Source organism: Heterodontus francisci, chromosome 34, assembly GCF_036365525.1.
Source record: "Heterodontus francisci isolate sHetFra1 chromosome 34, sHetFra1.hap1, whole genome shotgun sequence".
Classification (NCBI taxonomy): Eukaryota; Metazoa; Chordata; class Chondrichthyes; order Heterodontiformes; family Heterodontidae; genus Heterodontus; species Heterodontus francisci.
The window spans coordinates 25,765,286-25,782,535 of record NC_090404.1 but is presented as its reverse complement, the minus strand read 5'-3'; the positions used below and the strand labels follow the sequence as shown (position 1 = coordinate 25,782,535).

Below are 17,250 nucleotides of genomic sequence, written 5' to 3'. Positions count from 1 at the left end.
CCACCACCGACCCTGCTGAAGGTTGTAGGCTGAATGAGTTTTCTTCATGGGATGGGGGAGGTGCTGCCATTGCTAGCATTTATTGCCCATCCTGAATTGCCCTTGAGAAGGTGGTGGTTAGCTGCCTTCTTGAACTGCTGCAGTCCATGTGAGGTAGGTACACACACAGCGTTGTTGGGAAGGTAGTTCCAGGATTTTGACCCAGCGACAGTGAAGGAACGACGATATAGTTCCAAGTCAGGATGGTGTATGACTTGGAGGGAAACATACAGGTGTTGGTGTTCCCATGCATCTGCTGCCCTTGTCCTTCTAGGTGGTAGAGGTCACAGATTTCAAAGGGGCTGTGTGAGGAGGTTTGGTGAGTTACTGCAGTGCATCTTGTATATGGTACACACTGCTGCCATTGTGTGCCGGTGGTGGAGGGAGTGAATGTTTGTAGATGGGGTGCCATTAAAGTGGGCTGCTTTGTCCTGGATGGTGTCGAGCTTCTTGAGTGTCGTTGGAGCTTTTTTTTTTATTCATTCATGGGATGTGGGCGTCACTGGCCAGGTCAGCATTTATTGCCCATCCCTAATTGCCCTTGGGAAGGTGGTGATGAGCTGCCTTCTTGAACTGCTACAGTCCATGTGAGGTAGATACACCCACAGTGCTGTTAGCTGTTAGAAAAGGAATTCCAGGATTTTGACCCAGCAACAGTGAAGGAACGGCAATATAGTTGCAAGTCAGGATGGTGTGTGGCTTTGAGGGGAACATGCAGGTGGTGGTGTTCCCATGCATTTGCTGCCCTTGTCCTTCTTGTTGGTAGAGATTTGAAAGGTGCTGTTGAAGGAGCCTTGGTGCATTGCTGCAGTGCATCTTGTAGATGGTACACACTGCTGCCACTGTGTATCAGTGGAGGGAGTAAATGTTTGTAGATGGGGTGCCAATCAAGCGGGCTGCTTTGTCCTGGATGGTGTCGAGCTTCTTGAGTTTTGTTGGAGCTGCACCCATCCAGGCAAGTAGAGAGTATTTCCATCACACTCCTGACTTGTGCCTTGTAGATGGTGAACAGGCTTTGGGGAGTCAGGTGGTGAGTAACTCACCTCAGGATTCCTAGCCTCTGACCTGCTCTTGTAGCCACGGTATTTATATGGCTACTTCAGTTCAGTTTCTGGTCAATGGTAGCCACTAGGATGTTGATAGTGGGGGATTCAGCGATAGTAATGCCATTGAATGTCAATGGGAGATAGTTAGATTCTCTCTTGTTGGAGATGGTCATTGCCTGGCACTTGTGTGGCGCGAATGTTAATTGCCACTTATCAGACCAAGCCTGGATATTGTCCAGATCTTGCTGCATTTCTACACAGACTGCTTCAGTATCTGAGGAGTCACAAATGGTGCTGAACATTGTGCAATCATCAGCGAACATCCTCACTTCTGACCTTATGATTGAATGAAGGTCATTGATGAAGCAGCTGAAGATGTTTGGCCCCGAGGAACTCCTGCAGTGATGTCCTGGTTCTCAGATGATTGACCTCCAACAACCACAACCATCTTCCTTTGTGCTAGGTATGACTCCAACCAGCAGCGAGCTGTCCCCCGGATTCCCATTGACCTCAGTTTTGCTAGGGTTCCTTGATGCCATACTCAGTCAACTGCTGCCGTGATGTCAAGGGCAGTCACTCTCACCTCAAGTTCAGCTCTTTTGTCCATGTTTGAATCAAGGCTGTAATGAGGTCAGGAGCTGAGTGGCCCTGGCAGAACCCAAACTGAGCGTCACTGAGCAGGTTATTGCTAAGCGAGTGTCGCTTGACGGCACTGTTGATGACACCTTCCATCACTTTACTGATAGAGAGTTGGCTGATGAGGCGGTAATTGGCCGGGTTGAACTTGTCCTGGTTTGCACCATTCCAGGCAAGTGGAGAGTATTCCATCACACTCTTGACATGTGCCTTGTCGATGGTGGACAGGCTTTGGGGAGTCAGGAGTTGAGTTACTTGCCACAGAATTGTAGAGTCTCTCACTTGCTCTTGTAACCACAGTATTGATGTGGCTTGTCCAGTTCATTTTCTGTCCAATGGTAACCCCCAGGATGTTGATCGTGGGGATTGAATTGCGTGAAACAGGGCTGTGTTCTCGCACCCACACTTTTTGGGATTTTCTTCTCCCTGCTGCTCTAACGTGTTCAAGTCTTCAGAAGAAGGAATTTTCCTCCACACAAGATCAGGGGGTAGGTTGTTCAACCTTGCCCGTCTAAGAGCGAAGTCCAAAGTACGGAAAGTCCTCATCAGGGAACTCCGCTTTGCTGATGATGCTGCTTTAACATCTCACACTGAAGAGTGTCTGCAGAGTCTCATTGACAGGTTTGCGGCTGCCTGCAATGAATTTGGCCGAACCATCAGCCTCAAGAAAACGAACACAATGGGACAGGACGTCAGAAATGCTCCATCCATCAATATTGGCGACCACGCTCTGGAAGTGGTTCAAGAGTTCACCTACCTGGGCTCAACTATCACCAGTAACCTGTCTCTAGATGCAGAAATAAACAAGCGCATGGGAAAGACTTCCACTGCTATGTCCAGACTGGCCAAGAGAGTGTGGGAAAATGGCGTACTGACACGGAACGCAAAAGTCCGAGTGTATCAACCCTGTGTCCTCAGTACCTTGTTCTATGGCAGCGAGGCCTGGACAACGTATGTCAGCTAAGAGCGACATCTCAATTCATTCCATCTTCGCTGCCTCCGGAGAATACCTGGCATCAGGTGGCAGGACCGTATCTCCAACACAGAAGTCCTCGAGACGGCCAACATCCCCAGCTTATACACACTAGTGAGTCACCGGCGCTTGAGATGGCTTGGCCATGTGAGCCGCATGGAAGATGGCAGGATCCCCAAAGACACATTGTACAGCGAGCTCGCCACTGGTATCAGACCCATTGGCCGTCCATGTCTCCGCTTTAAAGACGTCTGCAAACGTGACATGAAGTCCTGTGACATTGATCACAAGTCGTGGGAGTCAGTTGTCAGCGTTCGTCAGAGCTGGCGGGCAGCCATAAAGACGGGGCTAAAGTGTGGCGAGTCGAAAAGACTTAGCAGCTGGCAGGAAAAAAGACAGAAGCAAGGGGAGCGCCAACTGTGTAACAGCCCCGACAAACAAATTTTTCTGCAACACCTGTGGAAGAGCCTGTCACTCTAGAATTGGCCTTTATAGCCACTCCAGGCGCTGCTTCACAAACCACTGACCACCTCCAGGCGGTTACCCATTGTCTCTCGAGATAAGGAGGCCAAAGAGAATGCTGTTGAACATCAAGGGGAGATGGTTAGATTCTGTCTTTTAGTTTAGTTTAGAGATACAGCACTGAAACAGGCCCTTCGGTCCACCGAGTCTGTGCCAACCATCAACCACCCATTTATACTAATCCTACACTAATCCCATATTCCTACCACATCCCCACCTGTCCCTATATTTCCCTACCACCTACCTATACTAGGGGCAATTTATAATGGCCAATTAACCTGTCAACCTGCAAGTCTTTGGCATGTGGGAGGAAACCGGAGCACCCGGAGAAAACCCACGCAGACACAGGGAGAACTTGCAAACTCCACACAGGCAGGACCCAGAATTGAACCCGGGTCGCTGGAGCTGTGAGGCTGTGGTGCTAACCACTGCGCCACCCTCTTGTTGGAGATGGTCATTGCCTAGCACTTGTGTGGTGTGAATGTTTCTTGGGAGTAGGGTTTCAGGAGTGGACTCGAAGAAAGCTGGGTTTCAGTATCATGACAAATACATGGCGAGGAACCAGAGGAATCCTTACTAAGGAACCGTCCAGGATTTTAACTGTCAGCATAGATCTAGGGATAAATGATGCCTGACTCCCCAAGACAAAAAGAGCCATTTGAGAAGCTAAGAGATTTTTTTTTTTTAGTGATTATCTGCTATTCATCACCACCAGTTTTGGAATACCGCACAAGTGGAAACATTTCCTCTCGGTCCACCCTGTATAAAGTCATAAGGTCATAAGAACTCTGAGCAGGAGTAGGCAATTCAGCCCCTCGAGCCTGCTCCACCATTCAATACGATCGTGGCTGATCTCATCTCGGCCTCAAATCCACTTTCCTGCCCGTTCTGCATAACCCTTCAAAGCTTTACTAATTAAAAATCTGTCTACCTCCTCTTTAAATTTACTCAATGTCCCGGCATCCACTGCACTCTGGGGGAGTGAATTCCACAGTCTCACGACCCTTTGAGAGAAGTATAACCTTTTACTAATCTTAAAGACTACTTTCAGATCACTCATCACGTCCTGGGTTCAAGTCCCACTCCAGAGAGTTTGCTGTGTGCAATTGGCTGCTGTGTTTCCTACATTATAACAGTGACTACACTTCAATCGTACATCATCGGCTGTAAAGCACTTTGACATATCCTGAGGTAGTGGAAGGTGCTGTATACGTGCAGATCTTTCTTTAACCATCAGAATGAACATGGTTCAGTCCTGGATATCTCCAATAGCAGCAACAGCAGACTCCAACCCCTGCAGTCACTTGTGAACCCGCTGGTATCTCAGTAGGTTGCACGATTGAGTGAATCCCTTCCTATGCACGGAGCAGGTGAATGGCCTCTCCCCAGCGTGACTATGTTGGTGTTTCACCATTTCACATCTGCTTTTAAAGGTCTTCTCACATTCTGAACCTTTAAAAGGTCTATCAGTGTGAATGTTCTTGTGTGTCAGCAGGTGGGATGACAGACTGATTCCCTTCCCACACTCAGTGCAGGTTAATGGCCTCTCCCCACTGTGAGGGTGCTGGTGTACAGTGAGGTCAGATGATTTTGTGAACCGAGACCCGCAGTGAGAGCACCTGAACGGTCTCTCATCAGTGTGAACATGCCGGTGCCTGAGTAGGTTGGAGGACCGAGTGAATCGCTTCCCAAACTCAGTGCAGGTGAACGGCCTCTCCCCAGTGTGACGATATTGATGAATTTCCAGCAGGGACGGGTAATTGAATCCCTTCCCACAATCTCCACATTTCCACGGTTTCTCCATGCTGTGGGTGTCCTTGTGCCTCTCCAGGTTAATGATCAATTGAGGCCTCATCCACACACAGAACACGTGTACGGTTTCTACCCGCTGTGAATGGAGATGTTTTTCAAACTGTGTAACTGGTTAAAGCTCTTTCCACAGTCAGTCACTGGAACACTCTCACTCGGGTGTGTGTGTGTCTCGGTGCTTTTCCAGTCACACTGATGTTTGAAATCCTTTTCCACAGACAGAACAGACAAACATTTCTCCTTCCACATTGCAAGGCCGATGATATTCAGGTCCTGATGAATCAAGATCTTGATGTGATGTTTGGTTTCCGTTTCCCATCTGTAAATTCTCCCCTTCTAATCCCCTGTAAAAGGAGTTTACAAAAGTCATCACTGTCAGTCCAGGATAGAAATTCAGAACAGACAATTCTAGTTTCTATGGAACATTTTATTCCTCTCTTGTTTCCCCAAAGCTGTAAATCCCCGTCCCACACACTCTCCCTCCTCCCTGTGCTGAAATCCAAACCCATGTCACCATCTGTACCATCTCTTTCCTCCTCTGCCAGTTTTCTCCCTCCCTCTGCTCTGGCTGGGTTCAGTTCTCCAGCCCCTGTGTGCAGAGTGAGAATCAAATCAACGAGTCAATGATTTTCTCTCCTGGTCACTGGGACCCTAAGCCCCGCCCACTCTCTGTCGTCACCAAGACGACGACGCTTTGCTCAAGCAAGAAGGTGACCCACCAAACGCCTCCCTTTCCAATGAGGAAAGAAAGAGCTGATGTTCTTTTCTAGAGGAATATAATGTAACAGCAGGGAGGAAATGTTAAATTTATAGAGAACCTCACTTAGAAGGACTGTGAGCAGTTCTGGTCTCCATATTAAAAAAGGATATTGAAGCACTGAAGAAAGTGCAGAATAGATTTACAAAGATGTCACCAGAGAGGATGTTACTATCCAGCAAGATTGAGCAGGCTGGGGCTCCTTTCTCTGGAAAAGAGAAGACTAGGAGGAGATCTGATAGAGGTCTTTAAAATTGTCAGTCAGAACAAGGGGGCAGCAATATAAGACAGGCATTAACAGGTCAAATAGAGAACTTAGGAGGAATTTCTCTACTCAGAGTGGTGAGAATGTGGAACTCTCTGCCATGTGGAGTGGTTGAAGCAGATAGCAATGATGTGTTTAAGGGGAGGCTCAATACATTAATGGGGGAGAAGGAATAGAGGGATATGGGAGCAGGATGGGACAAGGGAATTAGATTGGGAGGAGGATCATGTGGATTATAAACACCAGCATTGACTCGTGGGGCTGAACTGCCTGCTTCTGGGCTGTAATTCTGTGTATGGACAGCAGGGGTGGATTAACGCTCGGGTTTACAGGGCCCAGGGGTGGATTAACGCTCGGGTTTACAGGGCCCAGGGGTGGATTAACGCTCGGGTTTACAGGGCCCAGGGGTGGATTAACGCTCGGGTTTACAGGGCCCAGGGGTGGATTAACGCTCGGGTTAACAGGGCCCAGGGGTGGATTAACGCTCGGGTTAACAGGGCCCAGGGGTGGATTAACGCTCGGGTTAACAGGGCCCAGGGGTGGATTAACGCTCGGGTTAACAGGGCCCAGGGGTGGATTAATCAAAGGTCTGACTCTAAGTTTTAGAGTATGCCCGAGTACTGGGTTACTCAAGCAGCGGAAATAGGATAGAAAGAGAGAAAGTATCAGTTTCAATTAATATCCTGAAAACTTTGATCAAATCACCCCTTAATAGTCTGAATTCCAGAGAATACTACCCTCATAGTGAGGTGATGCATTCTGGCAGAAGGAGTAAAGAGAGGCAACATATACATAATGACACAGTTCTAAAGTGTGTGCAGGGATAGAGGGACCTGGGAACTCATGTGCATTTATCATTGAAGGTGACAGGATATATTGAGAGAATAGTTGGCAAAGCATTTGGGATCTTGGGCCTCATAAATAGAGGCATCTAATGCGAAAGGAAGAAAGTTATACTGAAATAAAAGAAAAATACTGCAGATGCTGGAAATCTGAAATAAAAACAAGAAATGCTGGAAATACTCATGTCAGGCAGCATCTGTGGAGAGAGAAGCAGAGTTAACGTTTCAGGTCAGTGACCCTTCATCAGAACTGGCAAATATTGGAAATGTAAAACGTTTTAAGTAAGTAAAGCAGGGGTGGGGCAAGAGATAGCAAAAGAGAAACAAACTCAAGTAAAATAAACAAAAAAGAAAACATAAACTATTTTAGTTTGTTTCCGCTGTGCCTACCCACCTTTATTTCCATATTTGTGCTCGGGGCCAGGGCTGTTCATTTTTCTGTCAATTCACACCCTCTCTGTACTAATGCTTTGTCTTTCACCACACCATTAACATACCATTTGCCTTTGCTCCATGACCTTCTGGTCAATTATTCTCTGTGATCTTGTCCTATCAACACTTTCTTTTGCTATCTCTTGCCCCAAACCCACTTTACTTGCTTAAAACCTTTTACATTTCTAATTTTTGCCAGTTCTGATGAAAGGTCACTGACCTGAAACGTTAACTCTACTTCTCTCTCCACAGATGCTGCCAGACCTGCTGAGTATTTCCAGAAGTTATACTGAACCTTTATAAAGCTCTGGCTGGGTCACAACTAGGGAATTGCATCCAGTTCTGGTCACCACACTTTCGGAAGGGTGTGAGTGTCCTTGAGAGGGTGCAGAGGAGATTTACCAGAATGGTTCCAGGGATGAGGGAATTTAGCTACAAGGTTAAGTTGGAGAAGCTGGGGTTGTTCTCCTTGGAGCAAAGGAGATTGAGGGGAGATCTGATAGAGGTGTTGGAAATTATGACAGGTTTAGATAAGGTAGACAAAGAAAATCTGTTCTCATTAGCTGATGCGACAAGGAATGGGGGAGACAGATTAAGATTTCGGGCAAGAGATACAGAAGGGATGTCAGGATGAACTTTTGTTACTCAGAGAGTGTTAATGATCTGGAACTCGCTGCCTATGAGGGTGGTGGAAGTGGAGAAGGTCAATGATTTCAAAAGGAAATTGGATGGGCACTTGATGGAAATAAACCTGCAGGACTACAGAGCGGGGGAATGGGACTGACTGGATTGCTCTACAGAGAGCTGGCATGGAATCAAAAAGCTCAATGTCCTCCTTCTGTGCTGTAATGACTATGACACATTTGTATAATCTCTACTTGTAATTTAACCCTTGGAGTCCAGATATCATTCAGGTAAATCTACACTGCATTCCCTCCAAGGCCAATATATCCTTCCTAAGGTGTGGTGCCCAGAACTGAACACAATATTCCAGGTGTGGTCTAACCAGGGCTTTGTGTATCTCAGTGCTTTTCCAGTCACACTGATAACTGAAATCTTTTCCCACAGACAGAACAGACAAATCTTTTTGCTTCCACATTCAAAGGTCGATGATATTCAGGCCCTGATGAATCGAGTGACTCTGTCAGATCTTGATGTCATGTTTGGTTTGAAATTCCCCATCTTCAAATCCCCCTTTCTAACACCCCTGTAAAAGGAGTTTACAAAAGCCATCACTGTCAGTCCAGGATGGAAATTCACAACATTTTCTGCTCCTGCTTCCTGGCCCAGGATGGTTGCACATGCGCCCTGCCACACATTGTCCTGAAGGAGGCAACACACCATCCTGGATTCAGCAGCTGCAGAATCTCCTGTCCCGCTAACTATCTTCTCGCCTATCACTATTGCTCTTCCAGTCATCTTTGTGTCCCTTGCGCAGCTGAGCCATCCATGGTGTCATGGCTTGGCTCTGGCTGCAATCCCCAGAGAACCATCACTTTCATCAGTTCAGAACTGAATACTGGCTGGAGAGTGTGATGCACTCAGGGGTCTCCTGCACTACCTGCTGTTTCTTCTTGACTATCCATTGGCCACCCATTGCCTCTCTACCTGCATACTCTTAAGCTGCGGGGTGACCACATCTATATACGTGCAATCCAGAAAGCTCGCAACGTCACGGATACGCCACCATGATGCCAGCTACTGTTCATGCTCCGAAACCCAGAGCTCGTGATGCTTCAACTAATGATACATCCTGCACAAATGGTTATCCAAGACACAGATAGTGTCCTGGAGTTCCCACAAAGCAAAGGATGTGCACACTGGAGGTTGGAGCAGCCTTACCATTCCTCTATCTATTCAATAATAAACTTTACTACTAATAAAGCTTACTAATACTCATAAATCTTACTCCTTAAAAATAAAAAATTCTCACCAACTGCTCACCTCCCTTCTCTTATAGAGTCACAGACTCATTTATGGCACAGAAGGAGGCTATTTGGCCCATCAAGTCATTGCCAGCTGTCCACGGAGCAATCCAATCAGTCCCACTCGCCTGCTCGATTCTGCTAGCCTGCAGGTTTATTGCCTTCATTAATTAAATGTGTGTACCTTTAATTCTCACTATTGGATGTAGCAGTAGGAATGCTTAAAGTATCCCAAAGACATTTCTTCCTGTTATTTGAACCCAGCTAATGCCTCGATCAAAGCAGCAGAGGGAGGAATTCCATAACCACATGAGACGCTCCTACCCTAGTATCCAACAGCACATTGTACCTTTTTCCAAACTTTGGGAGATATCGCCTTGCCTCATGTGTTAAAGTTCACACATCCTGCATCAAAGAATCTCCAATGCAATGAGCTATTTATTTTTAAAATCATCAGGTTTCAAGATACTGGCAACACAATATCTGAAGCAGCACTAGCTGACTGACTCCATTATCTTCTGCTTCCTTATTGTTTACAGCATCTCACCTCCAGGTGTCATTTAAATCTAGGGAAGCTCCCCCTTATTCTGATGAAAACTGGAATGTTTAATTCCCAGCTCCTTGGACTAACTTCCTAACTTTGGAGAAAGAGAAACAAAGTTACAATACTTACCAGCCAATTAACTCACAGCTTCCTGAGTCGGTGGAAACGGGAGAAGAAACCGGGAAGCGGCGGCTCAGATGGGGGAGACACTGCACCATCGCTTTAATGGTGGCCCCTGTCTCCCCCGGGGCCCTCGCAGCACGTCTGCTGAACCCGACGACTCTGATTCGGTGCCTGAGACTCGGTGTTACTGAGACTGAGCTCGGCCCCGCTCAGCTTCCGGGAAGCGCAGCGCGCATGCTTCGCACAGATAGGCGGGGCCTTTACGCGCCTGCGCGTTGCTGCCCTTCTGATGGCGATAGGGCGCATTCCTTCGCGCCGAGCATTCTGGACAGGATACTCTGCCATTTATCTGTAATGGAATGAACGGAAAGTTTACGTTTCATACTCAGAAAAATACAATATAAAGAAGAGTGAAGACATAAGGACGCGTTTGCTGGCAACGCAGGCACTAGGTGGTGCACCACTGGCACACGCGTAAATGTAGCTTCATCGACTGAAAGTTATCGACCGCTGCCAGTAAGAAAGATGGCGCGGCGCCGAATGAGACCTTCAATGGCCCTTACCCAGCATTCTCGGCAATGGAGACTCGAGCGCAGGTGTTGTGATAAGCATCGTTTGCAGCTGGAAAGCAGTGGCGGAGTCAGGGATCGATGGAGTTGGTGGGTGGGTGGCGAAGAAACACCCGGTGTAGGCCTTAATACCCCCAAATAAGAAGCTCCCGGTCCGGTGTTGGTGGGGCGGTAGCTGCGGGGCTTCTCCCGGTGACAGGCCCCAGGGTTAACGGCCGCTAGATTTCCAGCTCTTTTGGAGGAATTAAAGATTAATAAACTATAACATCAAAGGACAACACTTTAAAGGAAAGTTAGCCTGGGGGAGGGAGTAACCACCCTCCCCACCCCTCCTGAAGGTGAAGGACACGCAGCAAACAATCCATTGAGGTGGAGTGTCTTCTCTTGGTGCACTTTTGCTGATGGCTGTGAAAGCCAATCCTTGAGAGGCAGGTTCTACCACAAGTGCTGCACATGAAGCTGCCAAGTGATGCTGTGAGTTGTTGGTTTTGACATTGGTGCCTCTTGCCAAATTGCTGTAGTAACTGGTCATCGTGGCAATGCACACCAGTCCACAGGATATGTCACCGTTTCCCTCTTTCACCAGCTCGTCACTCACAAGTGTGATAGTCGACATTTTGGGCCTTCGTGTCATGCTTACAAGCATCCTTGAAGCGGAGCTTTGGGCGCCCCACTGGTTGTCTGGCTCCAGCTACCTTACCATACAAAAGGTCCTTGGGTGTGTGACCGTCTTCCATCCTGCGGACGTGTCCGATCCACTGAAGCCGCCTCTGTTCGATTAGTACCAACACACTTGGGAGCTCTGCCTTTGAGAGGGCTGTCACATTTGTGATTTTGTCCTGCCAGGAAAAACCCATAATGTGCTGCAGACAGCGAAGATGGAAATTATTGAGCTGCTTTTCCTGGTAGCTGTAGATCGCCTGTGTTTCGCAGACATACAGCAAGGTGCTGAGAACACAGGTCTTATTAAACCATCAGCTTGGTCCGAAGAGTCAGCTTGGCGTTATCCCATGCGCATTTCGTGAGTTGGCCAAGGGTGGTAGCTGTGTATATCGAACTCTGCATCAAGGGACAGATTGTCTACCACCGTGGAGTCAAGGTAGCAGAATCTGCTCACAACTTCCAGTGGGGTGTTATTTAATGTGATCAGTGGTGGAGATGCAACACCTTGTCCAATGACCATGGTTTTCTTGATGCTTCTAGTCAAGGAGAAGCAGTTACAGGCATTGTAACTAGACCTAGTGATCACAAGGAGACACAATCTACCCAGTGTTCTTCACACCCACACCTACCAGAGAGCAGGTTGTGACACCGACCACTCTCTGATCAGCAGCAGAGTGAAGGTGCACCCCTGAAAGTTCCACAGTTCCAACATGACGGCCCATCACACATCAACATCCCTTACATAAGCAATGATGCCAAATCCCAGCACTTCACACTGTCACTAGAACACTTGCTACCCACCAGAGCCTTAACAGGAAGCACCAATGGTGATATTGAGGAAGTTTGGAAGTCACTGAGCTCAATCATCTATGAAGCAGCAAAAGCATCATTTGGTAAAGACAGAACCTGTAACAAGGGCTGGATTGAGACCTACTCAGCTGAGATGATATCTGTCATTGATGTAAACATTGAGGCCTGCATGATTTTTTTATTTTTATTTATTTATTTAGAGGTACAGCACTGAAACAGGCCCTTTGGCCCACCGAGTCTGTGCTGACCAACAACCACCCATTCATACTAAACCTACATTAACCCCATATTCTCTACCACATCCCCACCATTTTCCTACCAAGTACCTATACTAGGGGCAATTTACAATGGTCAATTTACCTATCAACCTGCAAGTCTTTGGCTGTGGGAGAAAACCAGAGCACCCGGCGGAAACCCACGCAGACACAGGGAGAACTTGCAAACTCTGCGCAGCATATAAACCCAGCAGCTAAGACACTGTATGACCTGAAAGTAGCCAAGACGGCCATGCTGATACACCAGCGAGTTCACACTGGGGAGAGCACGTTCACCTGCTCTGTGTGTGGGAAGGGATTCATTTATTCGACCAAACTGCTGACACACCAGCAAGTTCACAAGTGACTGCGGGGGTTGGATTCTGCTGTTATTGCTGCTGTTAATCACATCCAGGACTGAACCCTGTTCATTCTGATGGTTAAAGAAAGATCTGCATGTATACAGCACCTTCCACTACCTCAGGACATGTCAAAGTGCTTTACAGTCAATGAAATACGATTGAAGTGTAGTCACTGTTATAATGTAGGAAACACAGCAGCCAATTGCACACAGCAAACTCTCTGGAGTGGGACTTGAACCCACAACCTTCTGACTGTGAGGTAACAATGGTAACAACTGAGTCACAGTCACGGTTCAGTTCTGTTGATGTGAACTGGTGTTAGGATCACTGGACCTTGTAACATGATTATATCTTATAGATTTTGATTTTTTTAAAGTACACGATGGAATCCAGGAGGTCAGCTGACCTCACCTCCACTCTGTAAAAGGTTACCAGGACAACAGAGGGAACAGATCAAAGAGTGTTTTCTGAAGAACAGAGACTACAGCACTAACACCTGAAGAACAATGGGTTTCACCCTCCCAGACTTTTGGATTGTAAAACAAGGAGTCAGCCATTGAGAACATGTAAATGAACCGGCAGGTGGTAACACCTGGGGGCAGTGGAAAGGCCGAGTAGCTTTGTGAAACTAGACTTCTGGTCTTTGTATTTTGGAGAAGAACAATCAACTATTGAATTTTTTTTTAGAACATTACAGCGCAGTACAGGTCCTTCGGCCCTCGATGTTGCCCCGACCTGTGAAACCATCTGACCTACACTACTCCATTTTCATCCATATGTTTATCCAATGACCACTTAAATGCCCTTAAAGTTGGCAAGTCTACTACTGTTGCAGGCAGGGCGTTCCACGCCCCTACTACTCTCTGAGTAAAGAAACTACCTCTGACATCTGTCCTATATCTTTCACCCCTCAACTTAAAGCTATGTCCCCTCGTGTTTGCCATCACCATTCGAGGAAAAAGACTCTCACTATCCACCCTATCTAATCCTCTGATTATCTTATATGTCTCTATTAAGTCACCTCTCCTCCTCCTTCTCTCCAACGAAAACAACCTCAAATCCCTCAGCCTTTCCTCGTAAGACTTCCCTCCATACCAGGCAACATCCTAGTAAAAGCAAAATACTGCGGATGCTGGAAATCTGAAACAAAAACAAGAAATGCTGGAATCACTCAGCAGGTCTGGCAGCATCTGTGGAAAGAGAAGCAGAGTTAACGTTTCGGGTCAGTGACCCTTCTCACTGACCCGAAACGTTAACTCTGCTTCTCTTTCCACAGATGCTGCCAGACCTGCTGAGTGATTCCAGCATTTCTTGTTTTTGTTTCAAACATCCTAGTAAATCTCCTCTGCACCCTTTCCAAAGCTTCCACATCCTTCCTATAATGCGGTGACCAGAACTGCACGCAATACTCCAGGTGCGGCCTCACCAGAGTTTTGTACAGCTGCAGCATGACCTCGTGGCTCCGAAACTCGATCCCCCTACTAATAAAAGCTAACACACCATATACCTTCTTAACAGCCCTATTAACCTGGGTAGCAACTTTCAGGGATTTATGTACCTGGACACCAAGATCTCTCTGTTCATCTACACTACCAAGAATCTTCCCATTAGCCCAGTACTCTGCATTCCTGTTACTCCTTCCAAAGTGAATCACCTCACACTTTTCCACATTAAACTCCATTTGCCATCTCTCAGCCCAGCTCTGCAGCCTATCTATGTCCCTCTGTACCCTCCAACATCCTTCGGCACTATCCACAACTCCACCGACCTTCGTGTCATCCGCAAATTTACTAACCCACCCTTCTACACCCTCTTCCAGGTCATTTATAAAAATGACAAACACAGTGGCCCCAAAACAGATCCTTGCGGAATTCTAGGATTTCTTTTAGTTTCGTAGCAGAAGTAGGCCATTTGGCCCCTTGAGCCTGTTCTGCCATTCACTAGATCCAAGCTGATTTACCTCAGCACCGGTAGCACAGTGTTGCAGTGGTTAGCACCGCAGCCTCACAGCTCCAGTGACCCAGGTTCGATTCTGGGTACTGCCTGTGCGGAGTTTGCAAGTTCTCCCTATGACTGTGTGGGTTTCCGCTGGGTGCTCTGGTTTCCTCCCACAGCCAAAGACTTGCTTTTTGATAGGTAAATTGGCTATTGTACAAAAAAATTGTCCCGAGCATTGGTAGGTGGTAGGAGAATTGAGGGAAGGTGGGGATGTGAGAGGGAAAAATGGGATTAATGTCGGATTAGTATAAATGGGTGGTTGATGGTTGGTGTGGACTCGGTGGGCCAAAGGACCTGTTTTGGTGCTGTGTCGCTCGATGACCATTTTCACACATTATCCCACACTCCCCCCATATCGCTTGATATCTTTAACATCTAGAAATCGCTTGATTTCTGTCTTGAACAGACTCAATGACTGAACCTCCACAGCAGACTCAGTGATAGTATTGTGTCCAGTTCCAGGCACCAGACTTTGGAAAAGAATCAAGGCCTTGGAGAGGGTGCAGAGGAGATTTACTGGAATGATACCAGGGATGAGGGGTTTCAGTTCTCTGGAGAGGCTGGGATCGATCTGAGAGCAGAGAAGGTTAAGGGGAGATTTAACTGACGTGTTCAAAATGACGAGGGATTTTCATTGAGTAGAGAGGGAGACACTGTTTCCACTGGCAGGAGGGTCAGTAACCAGAGGACAGAGATTTAAAATAATTGACGAATAAAGCCAGCGGGAGGAGGTGAGGAGAAATGCTTTGAGGCAGTGAGTTGTTCTGATCTGGAATGCACTGTCTGAAAGGGTGGAGGAAGCAGACTCAATAATAACTTTCAAAAGGGAATTGGATAAAAACTTCAAAGGGAAAACTTTCTAAGGCAATGGGGAAAGTGAAGGGGAGTGAGACTAATTGGATAGTACTTTCAAAGAGCCAGCACAGACATGATGGACCGAATGACCTCCTTCTCTGCTGTATAATTATATGAAATGGCGATGATCAGGGAGCATCTGCATAAGAAGGAGAAATGGAGAGTGGTCAGTGAGAGTCCATCACCAGAACTGGGAGATGTTACAATGGACAGGGAGGGCCAGAGTGTCGGGGGAGGGGGAGAGAGAGCACGTACACACAGACAGAGTCAGCACCTTCAGGGGAGGAGAGAGAGAGGAACCAGTGAGTGTAGAACTGAACCCAGTCAGAGTCAACACCTTCAGGGGAGGAGAGAGAGAGGAACCAGTGAGTGTAGAACTGAACCCAGTCAGAGTCAGCACCTTCAGGAGAGGAGAGAGAGAGGAACCAGTGAGTGTAGAACTGAACCCAGTCAGAGTCAGCACCTTTCAGGAGAGGATAGAGAGAGGAACCAGTGAGTGTAGAACTGAACCCAGTCAGAGTCAGCACCTTCAGGGGAGGAGAGAGAGGGGAACCAGTGAGTGTAGAACTGAACCCAGTCAAGTTCAGCTGTTACACTCACAGAAGGAGCAAGGATGAAAAATGAAGTGAGCTGGAGCAGGTATGAACTATAATAAATGAACTGGTGAGTTTAACTCCAAAACATGGACACATTGCTGCAGACAAGATTGGGTAGGGGTCAGGTGACTCCCCTCCTGTAATATAAAATACATCTGGGCTGTTGGAGACCAAAACCAATCATCACATCCAGCCCTGGGAAGACATTAAAATGGGAAACAGGCAATTCAAAGCAAAGCAGCTCCTATCTTCAACAATTGAGTTATCAAAGACCCTGGCAGAGAGGGAGACTGTGGATTCAAAACCAAAATAATAGGTGTGACCTAACACCACGGTATCATGATGAGCCATCTTCAAATCCCATTTTTAACAATGGTGCACGTTCAAAGACATTGTATAAACCCTGCAGGGGAGAGTATTCTTCGGTCACATGATCAAAACCAAGCAGATAAGACTTTTTCTGAGAGAGAGAGATAGAGAGAGACTGAAGGCCATGCTTCCAACCAGAGAAGCTGTGAGGCTGACCAGATAAGCAAAGGTGCCCTGTCTGCAAAAACAGTTTCAAACCATCTTTGAACAACTGGGGCAGAGAGAAATTACAAGGTGACTTTGAATTCCCCACCAGTGGAAACAAACCAGAAATCTGCAACACTTCAGCAAGTTCAAGATTACAAACATCCAGGCCTGCACCTTTGAAAAGACTTTCCTCCCGAGAGGATTCAACTGGTTTTTGCAAACCACAAAACTCTTAATCACTTTGGACTTTAAATGCATCTTACCTTTTCCTTTCGATCCATCGATCCTAATGTGTGTGAATGTGTGAGTGGGTGAAGGTTGTGAACAATTCAGTCATTGTGGGAAAAAATAGTTATCTTTCTTTCTTTGAACCTATGAGAAAACCTGTTGTTGGTCTATTTATTTGACCCTTAAAACACTCAGAGGCTGAAACACTAGTTTAACAAAAACACTCTCTGTGATCAGTTGGGAGATGAAAAGTGGAAGCCAGTCACCCCATTTCCTACCTGTCTGTAACAGGGGACTGAGTGTAATGTATCCAGGTTTACTGATGATACAGAGTTAGGTGGGAAAGTAAGCAGTGAGGAGAGCACAAACAGGCTGCGGCGGGATATAGACAGGTTGGGTGAGTGGGCAAGAACATGGCAGATGGAATTCAAATGTGGCAAAGAGTGAAGTCATCAACTTTGATAGGAAAAATAAATATCACAGTTT

The 17,250-nt window shown here is 46.9% G+C and overlaps 1 protein-coding gene across 1 annotated transcript; it reads right to left on the bottom strand.

Moving 5' to 3' along the window:
* Nucleotides 1–3,058: 3,058 nt before the first annotated feature.
* On the bottom strand, nucleotides 3,059–10,126 carry LOC137349288 (zinc finger protein 436-like). Its single transcript, XM_068014830.1, has 2 exons — nucleotides 9,920–10,126; nucleotides 3,059–5,369 (listed from the first exon to the last, which is right to left on the bottom strand). The coding sequence occupies exon 2, from the start codon at nucleotides 5,069–5,071 to the stop codon at nucleotides 4,517–4,519; it is 555 nt and encodes a 184-aa protein (XP_067870931.1). The 5' UTR covers nucleotides 5,072–5,369; nucleotides 9,920–10,126; the 3' UTR covers nucleotides 3,059–4,516.
* Between the last annotated feature and the right edge of the window lie 7,124 nt (nucleotides 10,127–17,250).